General features: G+C 37.1%; 1 protein-coding gene across 1 annotated transcript in view; it reads right to left on the minus strand.

The window, feature by feature from the left end:
• Window positions 1-428: 428 nt before the first annotated feature.
• Window positions 429-27,187, minus strand: part of LOC107550723 (cadherin-18-like) — a 53,231-nt gene continuing 26,472 nt past the window's right edge. Inside the window, exons 3-11 of the mRNA XM_016232086.1 lie at window positions 24,940-25,234; window positions 22,745-22,864; window positions 14,792-14,959; window positions 14,287-14,474; window positions 13,886-14,139; window positions 12,742-12,878; window positions 10,596-10,717; window positions 6,751-6,865; window positions 429-1,154 (exon numbers count right to left, since the gene is read on the minus strand). Of these exons, the coding sequence (XP_016087572.1) occupies window positions 691-1,154; window positions 6,751-6,865; window positions 10,596-10,717; window positions 12,742-12,878; window positions 13,886-14,139; window positions 14,287-14,474; window positions 14,792-14,959; window positions 22,745-22,864; window positions 24,940-25,234 (1,863 nt within the window). The 3' untranslated portion in view covers window positions 429-690. The remainder of the gene's footprint in view (window positions 1,155-6,750; window positions 6,866-10,595; window positions 10,718-12,741; window positions 12,879-13,885; window positions 14,140-14,286; window positions 14,475-14,791; window positions 14,960-22,744; window positions 22,865-24,939; window positions 25,235-27,187) is intronic.

Genomic DNA, 27,187 nt, shown 5'->3' on the forward strand with positions numbered 1-27,187 from the left:
AGTTGATTTATAAGTCCTAGGAAAGTAATAAAAGGTGCCCACTCAAGCATTTGAATCCAATTATCTTTCACAGAATGCCATTGTTATCCAATTAAAACTCTCTCTGCTCATGAGAATTATAATAAGTTATTTTCTTGCTTTTGACAGAGGTGATTTATATTAAATGTTGCACACTCTATGTTCAATGTCGATCTGGCATAAATATTAGGTGAAACTTAAACACTACAGGCTGTGAAAACAGACATTTCGAGAGGGGAAATGATCAGTTTAGAATGAAAGATGTCATCCTAAACCAGCCAGGACATTGAATTGGACGCTTTTGTAGCTGCTGGAAATGGACGAATATGTAATAAAGGCACGATTTAGTTATCTGGAATCATGAATTTTTATTAAGCAATAGAAAATATACACCAGGGAAAATAGCTTCCTTTATGAGTTCTCATTTTTTCTCAATTTTAAACGTTTTCTTCAAAAATCAACTTCCACTTGTAGAGGCCAGTGAAAAACAACAGTCAATAATCCCACAGCAAAACTGGATGAAAAAACAAAAACCAAAACAAAGGAAACCTTCAGTCTTCACTGCAGTTCCATTTGACCAGACATCAGGGAAACGACACACAACCTCTGGTTTACGGAACATGCGCAGCCATTATGGGACGTGCTGCTGGACTTTCTCTTGAAAGACTTTGCTCAGTATTTGTACCTCAGGGCCCAGTTGTCTACCTCACTGAGGTCCAGCTCTGGCTGAGGCTCTGGCAGGTCCAGTGAGCTGATGGACCCGGACAGGGAGCCGTGGCCCTCATAAGCGTAAGTCTGAAGAGAATCGTATGGAGGGCCGCTTGTGTCCCGGTCGGCCTCGACCACCTTGAGCTTAATCACTTCACGGATGTCCTCGTCCGGTAAGGTCAAAGCCGGTCTGAGAGCCTCGGTCCCCATTGCTCTCCACACCTCTGACTGCAGGTCCTTCCTCATCCTCATCTCCTCGGCTGCCGCGGGGTTCCTCAGTGCTGCTATGTCAAAGGCCTCTGTGTCTTCCTCGCCTCCTCCCTCGTCATCGTACGTGACTACGTTCTCTCTGATATCCTCTGCCGAGATGATCAGAGGCACCTTTTTGCTCTTCTTGCTACGCAGAGTGACAAACAGAACCACGATGGCTACAAGAAAGGAGACACAAGTTTAGTTTGTTCATCCGTGTAAATGGTGATGTAAATTAGCTTCACTACTGTCGGGAGTAAGCTGCATATCGCATGGGCGTACAAAATGAGTGCAATCATCTGCTTGCTGACATTTTCATATGGGGAAAAGCTTTGTCTGGGCAAATAATCACTTAATCACTCATGTGCTGATGTGAAATCAATGGTGTTTTACCATAAACAGCCATAAGCCTCTTCATTCAAACAGATTAGCCCTGTTCCAAACAGCTACCTTTTAAGGCAGCAACAGCAATCATTATTAAAACCATAATAATAATAATAGTAATACTACTACTACTAATAATAATAAATTGTTACTTGAAAGAAAAACATTAACTTAAATACAATAATATATATAGTTCTATTTCAGCTATTAGCCAAAGCAACATTGCTCATTTTTGTTTAGTTTAACTTTAAGTACTAAAATAACTCAAGTGAAAAACTAAAATTAATAAATACATTTCATAAAAAACTATATAGACATATCAATCAATCAATCAAAGTTTTTGTTAAATAAATGTGAAATGAAATAAAATATATAAAAAATAAACATTGTTAGTTGCCATTTAGTTTACTATTTAGTTATTTAAACAAATTGGTTGAGGTATACCTATGATGAAAATTACAGGCCTCTCTCATCTTTTTAAGTGGGAGAACTTGCACAATTGGTGGCTGACTAAGTACTTTTTTGCCCCACTGTATATATAAGGCTATTATATAGTATTATAATAGCATTATATAGTGGTTCAACGCATTATATTGTTTGTTTTTTTCCCGGACTATTTAAATAGATCGGACTATTTTATTCGGATAAGCAAGAAAAAAAATATTTAAAACACAGAGAATGACAATGCCGCGAAGGGTTTTTGACATAGGCTACTTTTATGTTTATGTATATGCAGCTCGGTTTTTCCGCACTGTCTGAAACACGTCTCTTGTGCGCGCTTTGATTGTGTGCGAGAACAGCGCGTGAGTAACGAATTGAGCTCTTTCGTTTCTTCTTCTTGTAGTTTAAAATTGCTTGTACGTGTAAATTGGGAAATTAATTTGCGAATCATGTGCGTGCCGAACGGTAGGGTCTCATTCATACGTATTACGGATCAACTGCGATCCGTTTAACTCCTAATATGTGACAGATCAGAGCAATCTTTCATTTACTTATTTAACATGAAATTGTCAAATTGATACTCCATATCAATTGGATACAAAGAAAATACAGAATAATTAAAAACAATAATTAACACAAATAAATAACAATGTCATATCTATACACATTTTTCCCAGAATGTTCTTGCGACCCGGTAGCAATTCTTCCACGGCCCGGTAGTGTCACGGTCCGGATGTGTGGAGGCAGGCAGAACGACGAGGACGACAAGGATTCAGATAAGGATATTTAATGTAGAGACAACAAGGCAGATTCGGGTAGAGAAGACACACACACTTGGGGTAACATTCACAATAACCAACACCAATGCTCAGACAGACAGGAACTAATATGGGGTGAATAATTAGAGGCAGACAGGTGAGCACAATGACGGTAATTAACTAATGATTAGACGGGCTAAACCAACACAAAGGGAAGAAACCACAACAAACAGTCCACAGGGGCGTTACAGGTAGTGGGTCGTGACCCGCTGGTTGGGGACCTCTTGAGTTAGGGAGACCAATTGAGACTTGCAAACCAGCTCAGACTTGAACAATATGTAGGCACCTCTCTAGATTTTGGAATGGAGCCACAGCACTGTGTTTGGGTATTATGCTGTAAATTGGGAAGAGCCTCTAGCAAGCAAAAAGACTGTTTTGTTGTATATTTGAATGTATTATTAACAACATTTCCTGTCTGTTCAGGTATGTGCCCGTTACAATTGTTGTTCCTTGTTTCAGCCCACACAGTTGTGCAGCATTCCTGCCTAGTGTCTATATTTGGCCTTGTCAGTGAACTGGAGTGAGAGAGGGGTTTTCACACATTCTGCAGGGTGAAGCTTTTCATCTACAACCAGTGAATTTCAAGCAGAAAAGCAAGCAGCAGAGAACATCTTGGATATTTATCTATTTATCTATCTATCTAGAAACAATGAAAATAAAATAAAGAAAACAATTACAAAAAAAAAACAATCCTACAAAAATATTTTAATAAAATATAAAATTGTTTTATTAAATTGTAATAGTATGTCACAATATTACTGTTATTACTGTATTTTTGATCAAATAAATGCAGCCTTGGTGATCTTAAGAGACTTCTTTAAAAAATATTTTAAAAATGTTACCGACCACAAACTTTCGAACATATAAATAATGCCATTTTACAATAGCTTCAAATCCAATCAGAATTAAGAGACAGAACTATGTGTTTTATAAATATATTTTTAAGCTGGGAGAAAAAAAAAATGTGTTTATGTTTTCTGATCCACATTTGGCACATCTTTACTTGTGTCTGATTTAAAACAAACAACAACAACAACAACAGTAAGCTTTACTGCTGTATCTCCCCAACAGGAGTGTTGGAGCGCTGGTGTGCTGACAGCCTGTAAACCCCACACAGTGACAAAAGCGTCATGCTTTATTAACTCCCTACAGTGCTCCAACTTTTCTCATGTTTGAGAAGCTTGCGCAAGGTTTTTCACCTTCTTTCTAGCTGTCGCTGCCTTCCTTTCTCATATAGGCACACACCCACAGACAGGCAGGTTGTAAGTGTATACACGGTCATGCTGCTTCTTCACATTGCAGATGTGTGTTGAGCTAGTGTCTTCTGTCTCTGTAGCCTGGGAGGGTTTGAGGGGGTTTGGGTTACAAGACAAATTCCGTCTCCCTCTGAATATCAGCTTCCACGAGAGCAAGATCTTGGATTTGGGTTTAACATTGGTAGGGACATTTCAGTATCAATCATGCTATACAAATGCACCATGTTTACAGCTCTGGAAAAATTGCCTGTTATAACTCATCAGGGTTTAGACAGAGCATTTACAGTATAAGTATTTATCCACAACCTTTTGTGAAAAAAAATTATTTTGTATTTTTTTAAACCACCACCAACGAATATGCATTTATTTTTACAATGTATCAAATAAAGAAGAGCATCTTTATTTGATACAGTGTAAAAATATATATTTTTTTCCATCTCCTGCCTACATCAACCTCAAGTGAATTAATATTAGGCTATAACTAGGAATCAGTAAATAATTGATAAATTATCAATATTATAATTCTATATTATTTTGTAATAAAACAGCAAATACTAAAATCAATCAATTGAATGTAGGCATAGCAACATTATAATTATAATATACAGTATGAAATGGATTTTCATTTTAACATTTTCTAAATGTATTTAATAGTGTTAGTAAAATATTAGGGTAGACAAGAATATGACAAAGCTAATCTAAGCGTAAAAAGAGAAGAGATGAGTGTGTGCAATTAAATATACTATTGAAATATCATGAATCCTTAATTCATTCCTTAAGTCAATACATAAAGTCATATACAGAGAGATTACAAAAATGGAGTAAATATTACTGCTGGAAAGAAACCAAACAACTTGTAATTTCATATACTTATAGTACAAGTATAAGAACATACCTGTCTTACTATAAAAGACAGAAATGTATACCACATTCCTAAACTGTAATTGCTAAATATTTGATATTATTCACTAGTCTCTGGGTCCGTACTGTTCATATACCCAAGTCTACGGCAGTGTAGAAGAGGCAGGGCTGTTTCTTTCCTGGGGTCTAATGCATGCAGAACCAGCAACTATTGTGTATGCATTAGATACTACAGGAAGGAACATTTTCAAACTCAGGGTTAAGGTTAACACTACCAAAATTAGCATCTCTGAAATATTTACGCATAAATCAACCCATCATGTAGTGACCTCTCGGTTTAGCGCATTTGTGTTTGATTTCATGCTGTGGGGGTTTTATAAAATGGCCTGCAGGTAGACTCCATTTAATCTGTCCAAACACTATTAAAAAACATGAACATGAAATGACAGAGGGTGGAATGATCATTAGCCAATCTTCACAAACAACGTAGAAAACGTGGTCTGTAATTACACATGGATGGAACATTTACAGTTGCGCTTTGATTTAAGTTGCAGTGATTCGTAAACACTTTCCCTGTAAAAAAAAAACATGAGAGCGAACCATGCATGTACTGTGCCTAATTAATCTTCACTGTGAGATGCGTTGTGCATTAAATATAAAAATATATAAATAAAAAAATAACTAGGAAATAGCAACAACAACAACAACAAATATTGCCAATACTGAAGTTCTGGCATGAGTCCTGATCGCTCTTGCTGTCATAATTTAATGTGAGTGTTTAAATGGTGAAAGATAAATGGCCTGAGAGAGAATTGCAGTGAATTGGCCCAGGAGGGATGCTCTCGATGAAATGCGTCCCACATCTGATGACACAAACACAAACACTCTTGCCAAAACTGTGGCAAGGCGTCAAACTTGACGTAGGCTATCTTTGTGGATGGGGCGCACCATGCGTTCCCTCACCCATTCGATGGAGAGCTTCATTAAATATGCTTATTACAGATCTCTCCATTCTTTGTAAGTGGGAAAACTTGAAAAATCGGTAGTGTATCAAATACTTATTTGCCCCACTGTAGATTCAGAATATGAACTATGTCGAAGAACATAACAGTCAAGATGATTATTATTCAATTGAACTCACTGTCATTTCCCAAGGGGGAAATAAGTGCACCTTCTCAGGGAACGTCTGCCTCACCCTGGCAAGCGTTCTGGTCATGTGGACGCTGGCATAATGACTGCGGCGGCAGGAGAGAAACATCTACGTGATCAAGGATGACAGCCCTACACACCCACCAATCACAGCAAGTGCAACAGAGCACTCCAACCCCCAGCGTGTAAAAAAAAGTCCATCCGTTGGGACATTATTTAAGGATGAAGTGGTCTGAGGGGACCTTGGCTAGGATACAAACTCAAATAAAGCTCTAAAGCACTGGCTCTTCTGAACTCTGGGCTTTTAGCGTCTGCCTCTTATCTCCATGATTGCCCTGTTAAACTCCGATTGGTCCACCTGCAGCACTGATTCACCAAAGCAGCGGTCCGGCATTAGAAGGAAATCATTACAGCCCAGCTGTCTCCACCAGGGAGCCTTGAGCCATTATAAACACAGACCTGGTTTCCGAGGAAACAGCTCTGTTGGCCTTGCAACGATATTGAAAAAAGAGCAAGAAGAGAAGAAGGCTGGAAATAAGGGTGATCTGTGTGACAACATGTGGTACTAAATATGTTTGTGGAGAGGCGATGATGGTTTGCCTTGAGCAAACATCAGGAAATCAGCTGGAACACATTAGAAAGATTCCATTACTGCGATGCCATCGGAGGGCCTTTTTAGATCAGTAGGATCTTATTTAACTTTCATAAGAACCTGTGTAAAACTTAAGTACTGAATATGGAATTTGTTTTTGTAACCAACTATTAAAATACAGGCTTAACATGTCAAACTATTTCTAATTAAATGTCTTACCAAGCCAAAACAAATCCTGTGGAAGTGTGGTTTTGTTATTGTGTGTTTTTTTTACCTTCATTGTCCTTCAGAGTGAAGTTTGGATTTGCTGGAAGGTCTTCTGGTAGAGCAAAAGTGAACCGACCATTGGCGAAGTTGTCCTTGTCTGTAGCCCTGATGGTTTGAATGACCTACACCGAGAACAAGAGAAAACAAGCTGAAGCTTAGTTCTTTCTTCCTCCGGAATTAAGGTTGAATGAAAAATGGCACTAAAAATATCTAAAACAGACGCTTTTGTTTCTCTGAGAGACAGGTTTTGTCACTCCCTATAACCCAGAAATGTAATTGGATCACCTGGGCTTCTTCTTCCTCTCCACTTTTGAAAGACATTAACTTCAGACTACTGACCCAAAGCCCCTCGGCCAGTTGGGTGTCTGGATCACAGTCACTGAACAGATAGCTGGTTTGAAGCATTGCTCAGCCTCACGATGTTTTGTCAGCTTGTTAACCTAATTGGCTCCTGCTAGCACATCAGCTGCAAGTGGGACTCTCCTCATGAAGAGTCTGGACTAATTATTAAAGTGAACGAAAGTGAACTGATATTCATGATATATGATTATGCACCTTAGCAAGCTATCACACTTTATCAAGTTCACACTTATTATAGGGTAATGCAAATTAGCTAACTGTTTCTCAAGAAACTGCCTTTAGGAGCAGATCACATTTGTTGCAGTTTTGGTAGTTAATTAAAAGGACAATCCAGGAATCAACAATAAGCTTTAAATTACATTTTAAAATATTAAAATAGAAAACAGATTTGTTTGTTTTCATCACATTCTTACTGATGGTTTTAAGACAATAACAAATAATTTTGTAAACATAATGCACTTTACACCCAAAAGTTCAATAAGACCGTTATATGGAGAAGGGAGTAGAATAGAACTCTGGACAAAGCAATCGAGCCAGGTGTGAAAACAGCCTGTGTCACTGCATAACAGATTTCTACCCAAATTACAGTGCATTGTTTTATGCAGCGTACTGTTGTGAATGTGTGCAGAGCAGATCAAAAGAAAAGAGCTTCCTGTGAATTGATGCCAGTACAAGAAATTTGGTTTTTCCTTATCTCTGTGGAAACAATTAATCAAGGGCCACAGCATGACAGCAATCCCTGACTATCTTAGAAAGTTACAATCACGAACTTCAGTAGTTGGGAAGAGGATTGTATTTAGATGTTACAGTAGATGGGCTGGGCTCATGTTTGAGCCCAGCAGACCAGAAGTCAAAATAAATGAGAGACAATTTATATGCTTATGAATGGACCTCTGCATTAAAACAGACAGTAAATGGTTTATTGGGCTTGAATGAAGTCTTTATAATAACTTTCATTTTAAAATCATTAACAAACATTATATAATGCTTAACAGATCATTAGCTAATATACATTCACATAGCTAGAAATATGAGATAATGTTCTTGTAACGTTTAGTAATGAACTTACTAAACATTACCTAATGGTTAGCCTTTGATTATTTAGTATAAATTGAAAAGATTACAAATGTCAGTAAATTTTCAGTTCATATGATCTACATTAATTGGCCTTTGTTTGTTGTGTAGACCTCTATTTATACATCTTAACAAATAATCTATTAATTATTTGTTCATGTTTTTGCAGTACTCAATCTAAAGTGGAAAATATTCATCATTTGCAAATGTTTATACATGTTTACTAATCATTAATACCTTTATGAGCAGTTGTCTCGATGGCAAAAAGTGTCCCGAAAGAGCTGAATTTATCCTATTCACAAATCTTTACTAATCATTTGTTCATGTTTTTGCAGTAACCAATCTAAAGTTGGAACTATTCATCATTAGTAAATGTTTATAAACGATTACTAATCATTTAGTATCTTTATGGGCTTTGGACTTTTAGCTAATGTAACAAGGTTTGTGTAAAGGGTTGCTGGTTAAGTTTAGCTAAATGCTTGCTAAAGACATAACAGATTGTAGTTTTGGTGCAAAACATTTTTTATTGCCTCAACACTCACATTAGTATACTACTCTTCAGTATATCATTAAACAGGATATTCATTAAATCATAAATAAATAGGAGAAAACAAATACTTTTTAAAAAGAAAATACTTCTTAATTTATCAAAATAATATAATATAAACAGATTGAACCATGTTCCCTTATAATAATCAATTTGACCCCTGTACACTTCTGACCCCTTAACCAACCCTTACCATCAAACCTGTCCCTAACCTTACCCATATCACACCTCAATAGCAGAAAGTGTGGTGAATTAACATCTGTTTTATAACATCTGTTACAATCATTTGTAGATTTTCAATAAGTGCTTGATTATATGGAATTAAAAGTTTAATGACATTTGAAAGCGTTTTAACTTAAATGAAATTATTAGTTTGAACATTATCTAATGTTTAATAAGTTAATTAGCAAACAATAACAAGCACATTATCTCACGTTTCTAACTCTTTGAATCTATATGAACTAATGATCCATTAAGCATTATATCCCTCTCTCTTCCTTCGGCTTGCTCCCTTTTATCAGGGGTCGCCACAGCGGAGTGATCCGCACAACCGATTTGGCACATGTTTTACGCCGGATGCCCTTCCTGCCGCAACCCAGCCCTGACAGTGCACTAACTCGTGCAAACCCAGTGCTGGGACACACTCACTCACTCACTCATTCCCATTAAGCATTATATAATGTTTGTTAATGATTTATTAATGAAAGATATTATAAAGTGTTACCCACTTTTGTTAATCTTCGAAACACAAGTTGAGATATTTTTAATAAAACCTGAGAGGTTTTTATCCCTTCATTGAAAGTAGTAACCAAGTAACCAAAACTTAGAAAGTCATAAAGACTTCATAAAATGAATCCATATGAAGCAGTTTAGTCCAAGTCGTGTGAAGAGATACAATCGCTTTATATGATGATTTAATTTAGGCTTTTATGTACATCTGAGCAATGATCGACACACAAGCATACTGTACATCACACGACTTGGCTTAAACCGCTTGATTCTTATGGATTAATTTTATGACCCCTTTATGACATTTTTGGATGGTCTAAGTTTTGACTCCCTGTACTTTCAATGGAGGGACAAAAACCTCTCAAGTTTCATAAAAAAATATCTACATTTGTGTTTTGAAGATTAGCCAAAGTCTAATGGGTTTGGAACAGGAATTTGAATGAGTAAATGATGACAGAATTGTGATATTTGAGTGACCTATCATTTTAAATACTCTTTATGGTTAACCACCAGCACAACAGACACAAATGTTCAAAGAGGACACTTGATATTTAATATAAAAAAATGCATTGCTGCCTACTGTGTGTGAGTTGTGTTTCTAACTGCTTAAATCGTAATCTCATTCAAGGGTAAAGCTATAATGGCTATGCCGCATCACTGATGTGCATTGCTGCACATGAACCTAGATTTCAACGTGCAACGATTAACATTCCTGTGAGCCATTCCTAGTGTGCTTGATGTGGACTGCTATCTGCCGGTGAATTCATTGGTACATGCTGAATTATTTATAGGTTTAAAAGCCTCCAAAGTCTGTTGAGCCACAGATAAATCCATCCTTGATGGTGTCAGACATATCATAAAGGCAGCGTATGTGTTTGTCATTTATGCATGTGTCCATGGAGTTAGTGTACGTGGGAGTGTGTGTGTTCATACATATGTCAGAAAAGAAAGACGGAATTAAAACATGAAAAAAAGATGGTTTGAGAAAACAGAAACGGTTCAGAAATAGGGTAGGAGAAAGGACATGAGAAAAGGAGGAGTACCGATAGGAAAAATGGTTTCAGGGGTTCGGATTGGAGCTGACAGGTCGAAAAAGAATGATAGGGACACACTGAAAAAAGGACTGAGAGGAGATAACTAACCTGGCCTGCCTTGAAGCCTTCACACACAACCAGAGGACTGTCAGTGGCAATATAGGGGGCATTGTCATTGACATCCAAGACCTGGACTGTGACTGGTACATAGCTCACCAGATTTGGATTGTCTGGGAAAAAAATATGACAAATATTCAATCATGGATGTTTTCTGTTGATATAATTAAAAAATAACTGGCAAAACAACAATGAATGCTCAGTGTATGAGGGATTTCACATGATTGAAATCATGCCATATCAGGACACATTGGTACAAAGCTTCAATCAGCAATATTTGCTGTTGAATACCATGTTTTATTTACAAGACTGAGATATCCTTAAATAATTTATTCATAATTCAAATGCCAATTTTTGGCAGTTCTTTAACTGTGTGGACATTTAATATTCTCACTAGTTTATTAGTCCAATAGTAATGTTCAACACTAGGCTACATACATGCATCATAGGTGAATGTATCATATGTGTTTAATTGCATCGTTTGTGATGTAAATTACATTTTAAACATTTTGAAAGCAAAATATCTGGTTCATCGGTCTTGCTAATTTCACAGCTAGTATTTGTATGTATCCCAAATATGCACAGTTAAATCATATTTTTACACTTTTACACTAGTTTGATATAATTACTGCAATGGTAATCTTCTCACAAGTGATAATTATGTTTATTTTTCTGCCCACATAACATGTCTCACATTTCACCTCAAGCTTTTCATTCACACTGTTGTGTATTTTTTTTGGACACCATAACTGTTGAAAAGGATCATTAAAGTTAATTATAATAATTCATACTTCTATAATGTATTTTCATTTTCTTTGTCTGTGAATAGGATAAAATAACAAAATATGTACAAATGCATTTATAAAATGTTTTTATATGGCAAAAAAGGTGAAATGTGTAGGTTTTAATAAAAAATCTTCCCCTGAGACATTAAAGTGGTCTGAGCCCCGTGACACAGGGGTGACGTGTTCCTCTGCTGTCCTATACACTAAAGGCAAAAATGTGAAAAATAAATCATGAAAAGCCTGAAGTTGAAGAAATATATGTTGAGATACATTATATAATTTTATATCACTACAGTGAGATATATATGATTCATGCTGCTCTCATTGGATTCACTGAAGCATGATGGGAATTTAAAATCAATGTGGGAAACATTACACCCATTGTGGAGTCGTGCGAGGAATGTCGTTCGGTATGATGGAACTGAGATTAACTACAGTGACCTAACATTATCAGCTCACTATCAGCAAGCATTTAAAGAGGGCAGTTTCAGCCCATTAGCTGAACACCACTGTGAAGAAAAGTGTAGAGGAAAGATAATTGTTTAGATAAGCATCTGTAAAAACAAGAAAGAGAGAAAAAAAAATAGGAAAAAGATAAGAAAAATTGATTGACCCTGTCCACCTTCAAAGCCACATCAGCATACCAACAGCAGCCTCAGCATCAATCCCACAATGCAACATTCCTTCAAGGAGACATTTGTTTTGGTCAGTATTGATGATTCAGACTTCAGCGCCAATGATAGCTTCTTGGACATAATGTTCCCAGTCCATACTTCAAGAATGCTTGACTCAATATAAAGATAGCATTGGTAAAATGGTTCCCTGTGTTTTCCTTAGAAACAAACATAAATAATAAAATAAATAAACACATAAAAAATTAAATCAATGCATACAAACATAATTTTGACCTCAGAGTTGTACATACCAATCTCTGAAGCCATCACTGTGATGTTGTGCCAGGCTACCTCCTCTCGGTCTAGACTCCTGGTGGTTGTAACGAGTCCACTGTCAACATCGATACTGAAAAGTGCATCACCTTCTGCATTTTGGTCAATGGAATATCTAAAAGTGCAATGCAGAAAAGTTCTACTCAAAGAACATATTCAAATTATGATGGCAGATGTTTCACATGCACATATGAGGAGTATACATTATTCTTTAAATGTTTTAATGCTGAAATATGTGTGTCCTTGAGTTTGAAAAAAATATTTCCTGTTAACAAATGATCATAAAAGCAGATTCTAATAAGCCTTATGAATATATTTTATTTTATTTAACCTAAACAGCTGAAAATTTGTGTGAATGTGTTTAACTAGATACAAACATAATTTTGACCTCAGAGTTGTACATACCAATCTCTGAAGCCATCACTGTGATGTTGTGCCAGGCTACCTCCTCTCGGTCTAGACTCCTGGTGGTTGTAACGAGTCCACTGTCAACATCGATACTGAAAAGTGCATCACCTTCTGCATTTTGGTCAATGGAATATCTAAAAGTGCAATGCAGAAAAGTTCTACTCAAAGAACATATTCAAATTATGATGGCAGATGTTTCACATGCACATATGAGGAGTATACATTATTCTTTAAATGTTTTAATGCTGAAATATGTGTGTCCTTGAGGAAAAATATTTCCTGTTAACAAATTATCATAAAAGCAGATTCTAATAAGCCTTATGAATATATTTTATTTTATTTAACCTAAACAGCTGAAAATTTGTGTGAATGTGTTTAACTAACCATAGAATAAAACACTTAGATCTCTCTGATATATAAACCTTTAAACTTGAAGGCTTTTTAAACTTTTTTCAAAACTTTCAAATAAGGCCAACATTCTCTCGCCAAACTTTGTTGGACTAACTAAACTTTATTGCACTTTAATTGTGCGGAAGTTGTGCTGAGGTGCAACTAAAGATATACTTAAGTGTATTTATGCTAAAGTGGAACTATTGCAAGTATATTTCAGGTACGCTTTAAATATCTTGCATTTAAAGACTGATATTAGACAGAGATCATACAATCCTCATTAATAGTGATATTAAACATTTTAGGCAAAATATTAAGAAATGTTCATTGTGCAATAAAGAAATACTCCAAATAAAGTTTAATTATAATTTTATATCAGTAAATCTTAAGTGATATGTCAATAAATATGTTCATGGATTTGATAAGTGTATTTTAAATAAATTATGGGAATTTTTTTTTTACATTTTTTTAGGGAAATAAGACAAAAAAAGAGTTTGCTATTACCATAGTTTGCTATGGGAGAATATGTATTTCCTTAACCTCCAATTTGAATTGCAATACTGCCTCTTTGGTACTGTCAATCAAATTGAGGAACTGAATTAAAATTTAAAAGACATTCTCACTTAAATTCTGAATGGGGCACAACCCTGGTAGACTACTGGCAGAGACAGGCGATGACATTTGCATTGATAGCCATTGAAAATATACCTCAAAACCACATATACCAGTATAATTCTCTTTGAAAACTCACCTGACTTTGCTTCTTGTGCTGTCCGGGTCTTGAGCAGTTACCATGCCAACTTCTGTCCCAGCTGGAGCATTTTCATACACATCCATGATATAGTAGTCCATAGTAAACACAGGAGCTTCATCAACATCCCCAATGATAAGCTTGAGCATGGTGGTGTCTTTGAAAGGGCCCAGGTAAGAAAAACGTGGATCCAGATGGGTGTTGATACCTTCTATGTTCAAAGAGTACGCTTTCTTCTTCTCGTAGTCCAGAGGCTAGAAAGGACATCAGTAATAAGATCAAGGGAGAAGCAGAAAAGACAGTTTAGCCAGCTTGGGAAAAACAGGACATGGATGAATAAGCAGACATGAATTTACATGGCTGTTGAACCCATTGACTTTGTGTGAACATATAGTTCTGACCATTCTGAGGGAGATGATTCCTTCTCTCTTGTCACTGTCTGTAGAGATGGAAAACATGGCAGCTCCTTCTTCATTGGTAATTCTGTATGTCATCTCAGAGTTGATGCCAAGATCTTCATCGTTCGCTCTGATTTTACCAACTGCTTTCCCTACCTGAGCAGATTCTGGCACGTACAGCTGATAGTTCTCTGAAGTGGAGGATAAACACAAACAGAACAGATGCAATTTTATTAAACATTCGAAATCTTTTGATGCAAATATAAAAAAGTGTTGCTTGCCCTCAGCTAATTTGCAGGGTTTATTTGGGATAAACCTGAGCAAGCTCAATAAAAGTTGTTTACTTTCACAAAATAAAGCTTAAACGAATTCAGACATTTGGGATAAATTCACAGTACATTCAAAGGGATTTAAAGATTAGATGATTACTATGGAAAGTCCGTGTCGCGTGCCTAAAATCCAGATTTTTTCCATGGTGAAAGAGATCGAGAGAAGCAAAGACTCATACTTTGAGGGAATTGTGGTGGATTGTCGTTGACGTCGGTCAGTGAGATGTTGACTGTTGTGGATCCGGACAGGCCCCCGACAGAGCCGGCCATGTCTTTGGCTTGGATGATGACGGAGTACATCTCTCTAGTTTCTCTGTCCATGTTCGGCAAAGCTGTTCTGATGACACCTATGACCCAGAGGGCAGAAAGCATAAATATAGCTCACGCTGACCTACATAACCCATATCCCATTATTGGATGTTCAAAATGATATTGCCATTTTCTGCAAATTATGGTGTTCAAGTACAAATATTAAAATGGCCAATATTCGCATACCAGGCAAAGGTTAGGGAGGTCTTGAGCCTTCCAAATGAAGTGAAAACAAAAGGTTGTCTTATTTGTATACGTTAATCAAGGTGTGTATTTTCTCAGTTTGCATTTTGCAACAGCAAACTGCAAAAGCCCTTTTTAGTATAATTATTAGCATATGTGACCATGGACCACAAAACCAGTCATAAGGGTCAATTTTTCATCATCTGAAAGCGGAATAAATAAGCTTTCCATTGATGTGTGGTTTGTTAGGATAGGACAATATTTGGCCGAAATACAACTATTTGAAAATCTGGAATCTGAGGGTGCAAAAAAAATCTAAATATTGAGAAAATTGCCTTTAAAGTTGTCCAGATGAAGTTCTTACCAATGCATATTACTAATCAAAAATTAAGTTTTAACATATCTACAGTAGGAAATTTACAAAACATTTTAATGGAACATGATCTTTACTTAATATCCTAATGATTTTCGGCATAAAAGAAAAATCTATAATTTTGACCCATACAGTGTATTTTTGGCTATTGGTACAAATATACTCCAGCGACTTAAGACTGTTTTTTTGGTCCAGGGTCACATATATATATATAACAGTTTATTCATGTATAAGCTGGGACAAAACATTTATTTCTGTCAAGATACACTGGCGGAATAAATAAGCTTTCCATTGATGTGTGGTTTGTTAGGATAGGACAATATTTGGCCGAAATACAACTATTTGAAAATCTGGAATCTGAGGGTGCAAAAAAAATCTAAATATTGAGAAAATTGCCTTTAAAGTTGTCCAGATGAAGTTCTTACCAATGCATATTACTAATCAAAAATTAAGTTTTAACATATCTACAGTAGGAAATTTACAAAACATTTTAATGGAACATGATCTTTACTTAATATCCTAATGATTTTCGGCATAAAAGAAAAATCTATAATTTTGACCCATACAGTGTATTTTTGGCTATTGGTACAAATATACTCCAGCGACTTAAGACTGTTTTTTTGGTCCAGGGTCACATATATATATATATAACAGTTTATTCATGTATAAGCTGGGACAAAACATTTATTTCTGTCAAGATACACTAAACATTTTCTATGGAAATTCCCACAAAATGGTAGAAAATCCCTTAAAAGTCACCATAGAATTCACATACAATTCACGAAAATGAGGCACTGGAGCTGTGAAGCTTCTACAAAGGAAAAAAGCACCATAAAAGCAAAATACAAGTAGTCCACACAGCACATGCACTATATTTTAAGTCTACTGAAGCCATATTACAGTATATCTCTGTGAGGATCAGACTGATATGAAGTCATTATTCAGAGAAAATGATAGCCATGGTCACCACTTATTTTCACTGTGCGGAAACGAACTGCTTGGAAATTCAGCCTAACATCTCGTTTTGTTTTCCACAGAAAATAGAAAGTTAAATGGGTTTTTGAAAGACATGATCATGAGTAAATAATGAATTTTTGGGCGAATCATCGCTCGAAATCAAACTGCTAAAGCCCTTTGATGGCATTTCCAACAATAAGAGCCCCATTCATAGGAAGGGTGTGTGTCCAGAATATCATGTGTACACACTGCAGATCTTTGACCCCTAGTTATTGAGGCGTGAGCTCACAGCAAGTGGTTATCCTCTGTTTTGACCCTGCTCTGACCTGACGAGGCTCTTTTCGAGCTTGAAAACACACCAGCAGGCGAGTACTGACCCCTCACCTCCATGTACCGTTCCTATGCAGTTTAAGCCTTTAGCATGAACCTTCCTTTCCAAATGTACACACACACACACACAAAGCATGCTGGTGATCATCTCCTGCATACTCCACAGCTCTAAAGCAAAGTCTGCCATCTGGTTCAACACTTCCCTCAGGAGATAGAGGATAAGACAGCGATGAAGGAAAGGCTGGAAAGCAGAACAGCTTGAGTTTGCCATGTGAACTTGCATTTGTGCCCCTTTACACCATGAGATCCTATGGTAATGTTTGCTGAGAAATGAGCACCAACTGACATGATACAACCAGGCCCCAGTTCACAAATATGGGCAAACAAAGGGCTGTTTAAAAACAACTGGAAATCAATAACATCATTTCAAACATTTGTAAGCTCTGTCAGTATATAGCACTAGAATAATTGTATTTACTTGTTAGTGAATATACTGTGTATATATATATATATATATATATATATGAAGGGTTCAGATGCAAAAGCCTCTAAGTGCCATCTGAAAATTGTCTTCTAAAATTAGCATTTTTATCAGGCTCCTATGTTTAGGTTCAGAAATGTCACTTTAATAGCAATGTATAGGTTCTTTTCTATGCCATTAAAGTGAAATAAAATATATATATATATATATTAGGATACTTCTTGACAGTTTTATCAAATAACTGTGTATGAAATGCCTTGATTTTTAAAAGTCTGTGTTAAAAGAGAGCTGCCTGCTGCCTGACTGCTGTAGCCTATATTCAGCTTAGGCTGTTTTCCCTTTTTTAAATATGTATATATACTGTTTGAATGGCAGCTTGGTAAATCTGTTGGCAATCAAATAATCAATATCGCTACTCATCATATGTACTTGGTACATTATCAGCGTAGCGGGAGACGTTCAAACTAATTTACGTCTCTTTGATGATTGGTTGATATCAGAAGGGAGGCTAGCCTCTCCTACGAGGATTCTTTTCTCAACACTCCTCAGCGCTGAAAGTGAACACTCGATGCTGATTGGCTAATTTTTTTTACCAACGGAGGCATGAGAGCTCAGCTCTCCCCCGGCCTCCCCCTCCCCATCTCTATCACCTAGCGGTTGTAATTACATCAGCAGATTCGGCACATTCGCGATAGAAAAGCGGCGCTTTCACGTTATGGTATTACAACTGTGAAATTACAAACAAAAAATACACATTCTGAGACATGAACTGAAATGGTCATAGGATGCCCATTTTCCACAGGTTGATATGATTCTTTAGGGTCTTAATGAAAAGTCTGTAACATAGTTTGGTTAAAATTTCTCAATGGTAGTTTAAAAAACACCTTTTTTACCCTGTCAAAAACAGCTCTTTTCAGAGCATGCAGTTTTGAATAATTTTCCTTTAAATGTTAATGAGCTCTGCTGACCCCGCCCCTCTCTTCCGAGCCGCTCTATGAGGGACTGTTTACTTTACCCGCATTCATCGTGAAACTTGCTAATCAGCACATTACACTTACTTCTTCTGTAGATGAAGCTGGATCAAGAATGATTCGGGCGAACATAGAAGCATTTATGTAGATTGGGGGAGCATTCTCTTAAAAAACAAACATAATCCACTGCGTCTTCAGCGGCTCAGATGTCGGGAGTAAATGATGACTGCTATGTTCATTATTACATCCAACAACAGAACACCTCAATCGCTTAGGAGTCATTCTTGTCTACATCTGCTCCGGCGGTGAAACAATGGCGGACTGATGACAGCTCAGCGCACGCAGGGAGGGTCTAAGGTAAGACGCCAGTCCAGTCTGTGCTGATACGCTACTGTCAATCAAACTATCGTGGGAGGGGCCTGTTTTTGTGACATCACACAGACAGTCATCAGAGATCGGCTCGATTTGAGCAGATTTAAAAAAAAAAAAACACTTGGTGGATTTTTATCATTTTAGGGTGGTTGTGTACACACACTACCAACACACATTTCAGTTCAAACAACTTGTAAAAGTGCATGTAGCATCATATGACCCCTTTAACATTAAAACGTCCTCCCATTTTCACCTCAAAATTATGGGGAAGCTGTGCCTCCCCTGCCTCCCCCGACTAGCCGCCACTAAGGTTATCCATCATCCAGAAATCATAGAAAAGTGTGCATTTTCAAGCCAAGCTATTAATGTAAGACATATCCCATTCTTTTCTATTGATGTTTTAAAATGGTGTAACCCGATGATCTGCTAATATATAACAGAGGTTCATTTATGGTGTTCTTTGTCTGCTGAAAACCGAAGAAGACCTAAAAATGTATACAGAAATGTAATATTATATAGAAAGGAAGGAAAGAAGGATGTGTAGAAAACAGTACATTTCTAGCATCCGACGGACAGTTTAAATATTCGAACATGCAATGTTCCATTTTTAAACGAACACGACCATTGGGAGTGAGAAAAAATATGCAAACAGATATCTCAATCCGCCAGAACAAATAAACACACGCCAGCCCCAGAGAATGTCATAGAGATGAAGACCACCTGCCAGGAAAAGGGGATTTCAGCGGACAACACACACACAAAAAAAAGCAAAATGTTCATGTTAAACAGGCTCTTAGTATTCAGCTAGTAGCCACGAAGCAGAGACAGAAAGTAAATAAAGCAAACAGGACCAGACACTGATGCAGAACTGGGTAAGCCCTGTTCATTGTACTGAGAGTTTGATTTCCTATGGAACAATAGACAGTCAACCTTATAGTGGAAGTATGAAACATCACACTGGTTAAGCATCACCCGCCGGTAAATGGGGCGAACTTACTACTACACATAGGTGCAGTAGAGGTAATTCTCAGCTAAGAGGATTAGACACAATGATGCAAGTCATTGTACTTTTATAGAGGTGGATGGTAGAAACCGTAGCTTGGGCAATTTGTAATTTCTACAGTAGGAAGAAAAACAGCTAAAGCATGTTCTACTATGCTATACTATACTACTGTCCACTACATTATACCACACAATATTCGAATGTACATCACATTATACTATATTATGCAATATTGCACCATACTGTACTATATAACATACCACATTATATGATAAATATTGTATTCTATAAGAACAGACTAGACTAGAATAAGTAAAACACTCGGGGGGAAAAAGCATTTTAACACTAAAAATGGCACTGGATCCTTATATTAATAGTTTAGACAACCTTACAAACAAGTAATATAAAATAAACTTACATCATGGATGATTTGTTCACAATAAGATCTATAACAGATAGCATGAATTATCACAATTAATCATTACCAAATACAGACTACAGAAAGTTGAAGCTGGTAAGCCACTGTTGAGTACAGCCATATATCCAGAGTTGACACAACTAAGTTGTTTCTAAATTTTTTCTGCATGTTCTACACATTTCTAAACTACTAGATGCTCTTATCCCCTATCTCCTGAGAGAATGATTGGAGCAGATTTATATAAAGTATAATACATATAATATAAGCTCTCATATAATGTAACCTATACATTTTTTAAGTAAAATATTAAATATGATACAATTAATATTAAATATACTATTCAATATTATTAACAGTAATATGAAATATTCTACAAATATTTTATTTTTCAATATTCATATTATTAAATATGAATTAGAATAGAATAATTGACACTTACTGACGTTGTTCATTCAAAAACCCTCATTGTTTTTTTTTTTGTACCAAATACGTTTCTCATTAAATTCTCAACTTGTAGCTTGGCAAACCACACTTTCAAGAGTAGCTTTTCCAACACCACCTACTGTATATCTACAGATAAACTCAAAATGTAAAAAAGTTTCATAGCTGTGATGCTCAGAGCAGAAGAGACAAGCTTCCATCAATGCTCTAACTCTCTCCTAGAGCAAAAGAGGCTCTCTAGACCTGGAGTATTAGATTATTTCAAACACCCTATCAGTGCTCTCAGCACTATACACTGCTCTCAGTGCTAAGGGTATAGGCACTTCCTGTCAAAATGAGGAAGCAACACTGATATGCAAGAATGCAACGCTAAAACCAGCACCCTACGATAATAACCCCTGATGTGAACATTATCAAATGGCCTCTTAATCCCATCAAAACCTTCATGACAGCCACAAACAGGGGATTAGAGATGTGAAAAGAGTTGAAAGACAGACCATGGAGGGAGTAGAATACATCCAATCTCATAGTTTTAGCGCCGAAGACACCAATAAAAGACAAAACGCCATCAGTGATCTGCCGTTTCAGTGGAGGACGGCAACAATCCCACGGGTCCCAGCGGGAGGGAGACTGAATGAGCAATTACACATAATAAATAAATGCACAGTGGAGTACCCATGAAGCAATTCTGTGTAAATTGGCGTGGATTCGTGGTGAATATCTGAGGGATGGAAGTATATATTGGTACTAAGCTGAGTCTCTTGGGTCAGCAGCTCATGCTGTTGCTGACAGGGCGTTTGACGAAAAACCATGCACACACTAACAGCTGGAACAGATGCTCACCATTTTACCTTGTACACTGCTGATGTAGACGTTTGTGCATCTATACACACCACGCTGGCACACTCAAATGCATAAAAGCCAAGCAAATTTATCCTGCACCAAATAGGCTCTATCATGGGATAAACACTCTGCAGGTTGGCGCTTTCAAACTGGGACAAACACCCTCCAGGCACATTCAACTTGACATAAACAAACACCACCACTGTGGAAATTGAATCAAATGGCTACTAAGCACAGAATGAAAAACGAGTGAGGAAGGGAGACATTAAATTAGGATATACACTGTAGGCGAGCGGTACATCATAACAAGTAGGCCATGGTTCGGGTGTTTTCAAGCCTCCACAGAACAGTGTAGTCCAGGGTCACACGGTGCCGTGCTCTCAGAAGAAGAATCAGAATCAGAATGAACTTTATTGCCAGGTATGTTTACACATATGAGGAATTTGTTTTCGTGACAGAAGCTTCCACAGTGTAACAGAATGACAGTGACAGAACAAAAAACACAGATAATAAAAATAAAAATAGAACAAGTAAATAAGGAATAAAAATATATAAATTGACAATTGTGTGTGCAGGTATATTACAATAGACAGTGTTTTTTTTATTTTTTTATGTACAGGTACTGTATATTATGTGCAAATTTGAGGTGTAGGCTGAGTATGAGTGTTAGATAAATAAGTGGATGAGTGAATAAATAGTGTGTGTTCCACAGATATTGTTAAGTGTTCATGAGATGGATGGCCTGAGGGAAGAAACTGTTCCTGTGTCTGGCCGTTCTGGTGCTCAGGCTCGACGTTTCAATCATGTGTTGATAATATTATGAAAATTATTTATTTATCCACCCGGGCTTAGTGAGAGTAATTGAGTGTACCATGCAAGTCTTCAAAGAAAACCATCCATATTCATCGCCCTCAATGTAGGTTTATTGATTTATTTCTGAGATACAACTGAGAATGATATTTCCCGCATGATTTATTGGAATTTAAATGTAGATGCCTGAGTCCAAGCTTCATTCAAAAAAGCATACAAATCCAAATATATTCTTTAAATGCTTGACTGAAGTCTCGGCGACAAAAGACGCATTCTGGTACTGGTTGGGAGTTTTTTTTCCCCTCAGTCTCAGAGGAAAACAACATGTAGAAAACAACATCTCTTCAAATTGGAAACAACATGTATGAAAGCCCCTCAACAATGTGAGAACCCATTAATTATTATCCAAATAGGGTAGCGCAATAAATTGTGAGTTCCTTTGTGAGCCTGAAAGCTGTTTTACAGAGAAAATGTATCTGTGTTTCTTACAGCCTATTATTGTGGAATGACTCATCCGCTGGTGACTTCACACAAGCTGACAGGAACACTAAGAAAATATTCACGTGCAGCCTTCTTCAGTTAAAGACATCTCCAAATGTCCATAAAACAGGTTATTTGTAGAAAGCGAGGTATTTGCGTACCAGTTTTGGGGTCGACGGTGAAAAAAGGCTGCCCTTGGAGAATGCTGTAGACGATCTTGGCGCTGTTTCCGTAGGTGGGATCATCGGCATCTGTGGCAGTGATCTGGAATACCGACGTTCCTGTGTGGACATAAAAAGATGTCCACGTTAAACTGCTAAAATTATTCACATTCTTAGATTTGCATTCATTGTCATTAATGCATGCCACAAGCATGCTCCGACAGAGGCAGTACTCATTTGCCGCTTGCTAATTCAAGTGACACATCTCATGCCTCCTTGACCTGTACCAGGTTGAATTCACCTGTCATGAGCCTATCTCCTCCAAGCCTTAAAGCATAATGCTATTACAAAGTGTGTGGGGCTTGGATGGTGGCGATAACACTGATCTAGCCAGAAACGCATTCGCAGTTTAAGAAAAAAACACAAACACAATAGAAGGCACCAGACTCTAGGATAGCCCTTCTTGAAAGGCCAGAGGCCCTCAACCAGCTTATATGGCTCTGTGTTGCTGATGATTAATTCATCACAGCTTGGTAAAGTGGAGTCAGAGACTGCTGGTGCTTGTTCTGTACCCGAAGCAGAAAGTCTTACTCGGAAAGGCACAAATAATGACTTGAGGATAACAAATTATATCGAAAAATAGGTGGAAAAAAAGCTAATTATTTAACATAGAACAAAGCGATATTTCTAATGAATATTTCTAAAATTATAATGCAATGGCATGCCTGTGAAGCGAATATAATTAAAGTGAGAAATTTATGATTGAAAATTTGCACAGTTTGATTTGAAGCTTGAAGCTTGATTTGAATCATCAGCTTTTAGTTATTATTTATCTGATATTTCCAAAAACTTGAATCACATGAGTATTCTAGATCATACACATTTTCTTATTTTTGAAACACAACTGTTAAATATTAAGAATTTGAAACATTTTATTGATTTGGTGCTTAATAAATTAATAAATGAAAAAGACTGCTGAAAATGTATCTTTGCCACCACAGGAAATAAATTAATTTTAAAATATATTAAAATAGAAAACACTTATTATAAAATGTAATAATATTTAACAATATTACAGTTTTTACTGTATTTTTAATCAAATAAATATAGCCATTAAAAACATAAAAAAATGTTTAAAACTCTTGCTGACCAAAACATTTAAAACCAAAACAATAAATAATTAATCGCATTAATACTGATTTTATTTTTTGATCTGATTTATATTTTTTATTTTATATATATAATTAATACATTAAACCTATTCTCTACATTGAAACCATAATTAAGTTTTGACGCACGTCCAGTGTTGTTCACATCTAGTTTCACCCGAATGCTGTACAGATAATTTTGTCATCACAACAGGTACAGATACATATACAGATAATGACCTTCTGTTTGGGTTTAATTTTTAAAGAATCAACTAGTTTTAAAGACTCAATGTTTTAAAAGTGGTGAAGGAGAGAGATTCAAGGCCAAAAGTGAGAAATAATCCTTGGCCTAACCCTAGCTGTGCCCAGAGGGGAACATTGTGCCGACAGGTTGTGAGGAATGATAATTTAAAAGCTCTTTGGCTTGAGTCCAGCCAATTGATTCGGACAGGAAGGAAGAACGGTGCAGACAATTAGCACTTTCCTGTCAGTCTATTTACTGCAGGGTTGATGTGGACTGCAATTGATGCAGACTGCAAGCTCTGCACGTGGATTACTCATGTATTAGGGTGTATAGCACAGATCTATAAAACACTGACGTTTCAAATTGAGATACGGGTGGAAAAAGAGGTAAACACAGCTGGGTTTTGTTTATCGAATGCTGCATTAGTTTGGAAGCACTTCAAAATATTTGCACCCCTTGTGCGAGTGAATATACTTTTGAGGTTTTTATGTGAGATGCTGGTTCGATTTTGACATTACTCCTGAAATCACTTTTTCTACAACAGACAATAAATAGTGTCCTCTTGAGAGGCTTTATATAAGAAACAATAGCTTTAATAAATCCCACTATAAATCCACCACAACCAACCAGCAGCATGAGATGAGCTGGTGTCCTGGTCAGAAAGGCTCAGATCTGCACTGGGACTCTGCGGTCTGAACCTGATGAGCCAGCTAATAAAAACCTAAGCTCTACTGACAAAATGTTCGTCTGGTCCACGAGCACTGCCCCCAGACACTGCCCCCCATCTCCCGGTGTTGGCTTACCGATGTCTGCCATCTCAGGCACGAAGGCTGAAAAGGGGCCATCTGGGAATTTGGGGGCATTGTCGTTAACATCCTGGACCTTGATGATGAATTCGGACTCAGGTTCCACGGCTCTATTGGTGAAGCGGTCGACAGCCTGAGCGTGGAGGATATAATGGCTCTTCTTTTCTCTGTCCAGGCTTTTCTTTGCATGAATATCACCCGTTAACTCGTTGATTGTGAATATGTTACCGGCACCTTCTCCAGAGAGTAGATATTGGACGGAGCCATCACCTTTGTCTGAGTTTGAGTGTAACTGAAAGTGACAAAATAAAGATAGTTTTATTTTTGTAGCACTGCTATTTTGCCTTTAACCAAAGTAAATATTCTGTGGTGTTAAAACCATATAATTACTTATTCTGACACATCGTGTTATGCTGAAATGCAGATTATTTGTGCAGTATTTTAGAAAGCGAGACAGTGAGGTTCAGGATCAACTAAGCACTGAATTTTCAAAAGTATGTGAAATATGTAAAGTTCACAGCATAGACTCTTTAAAATGCGTCTAAGAGTGTTACACACCGGTCTGTTATTGTGGGGACATTTCCACACCCTTAAACATGATGTGGCACAAAATTAAACATGATTGGTTGCTTTACCTGTCAGTCATATTGCCTCTTGGGCGGTCCTTGGTCACTCAAAGCGGCCAAGTTTCCCAGACCTTCTGCAGTCAGTCTGAAGGTCTGGCTATGCGAGACTATGTTACATATAACAGTGAAGTCGCATCGTGTTTCAGCCGTGGTCGTGTATTCATTTGGCGCAAGGTGAAACTTACAAGGTGGCAATGAGTTAAAGAAAAACACACCTGGGTAAAAATATAAAAAAATAACCCAATATATTGACCCAACAGGCTGAACCCAGCATTTGGGTGGGTAAATAAATAAATAAATAAATAAATAAATACATACATACATACATACATACATACATACATACATACATACATACATACATACATACATACATACATACATACATACATACATACATTTATTTATTTATTTATTTATTTATTTATTTATTTATTTATTTAAACCCAGCAGAGTGTATATGCATTATTTTATTTTCAATTCATTGGAACTTCCTTACATTCAGATCTGAACTGCAATTTTATATCCTCTCTGATAACTAAATTAATTTCAAATTCAGGGACTTAACTCAAATTTATAATGAGAAAAGACAGAAGTTCTTCCTTTCACTAAAGCACAAGATGCTTTTTAAAATTTCAAATCATGCTGGGGATCATCAAGATTGACAAACTATGGAAGAAATTATTGTTAATCCCCCCCCCCCCCCACTTATACTTTTCATTAAAATTGTTATGATGATAATAACATTTCCGATAAAATTACAAAATTTTCCATAGTGACTTTTGGTCCCCATTATAAATACAGCAATTTCATAGTATAGTTTTAAAAGTCAGGCTTTGCATTTGTGAATGATCTAACTTTAGGAAAACAAGAAATTAAATGACCGAGAAGTAAATGAAAACACATGAAAATACTTCTGTCATAACCTTTATGGGGAATGAATGATATTCCGTTCAGAACGGTCTCTCCCATTGCGTTGACACACTTATGGGAGGACTCCTGTTTACTCTGATACTGAAGCCTGATTTGTTCATGTTTGTGTAGGTGCACTAACCAATGGCGCTTCAACCCACCAAAAGGGGAGGAGCCGACCTCTATATAAGTCGGCTCTGAGCACTATTTCGTCAGAATTTTTCTCCTTCAGCGACGAAGATAATCTCCTCACTGACTCTGCAAGCAAGAAGCCCAAGAAGGAAGAAGCTCAACTCAGCCTACTGCTCGCTGCAGTAGAAGGAGCCCCGGCAGCAGAAGAAGCCAGAATGCTTCAACTGTGGAAATCCAGCACTAACAGCAAATTTCTGAGCAAATTTCCAGCAAAGTTGTTGTAAATGTCGTGCGGCAAGTGTGGCATACTGTGGCTCGAAGTTGAGTGTGTCGCCTGTCTGGGCAATGCCCACACATCTGAGGAGGAAGCCGCTTTGGATGACTCCATGTCATGAACGCTTTCAGATGCTGAAGAGTGGGCGTGTTCCGGCAAAGAGCACGAAACCCCACCTCTCATGCAGACAACACGGTCCAGCGTAGACAGAGAGATGATCCGCGTTCTAAGACTGCGGAGGATCTAAACCTGGCTTGTTCGGCTCCAGAAGAGCACGCCCGCAGCTTCCTTGACGAGTGGT

This window comes from Sinocyclocheilus grahami, unplaced genomic scaffold (genome assembly GCF_001515645.1).
Source record: "Sinocyclocheilus grahami isolate Dianchi unplaced genomic scaffold, SAMN03320097.WGS_v1.1 scaffold406.1, whole genome shotgun sequence".
Lineage (NCBI taxonomy): Eukaryota > Metazoa > Chordata > Actinopteri > Cypriniformes > Cyprinidae > Sinocyclocheilus > Sinocyclocheilus grahami.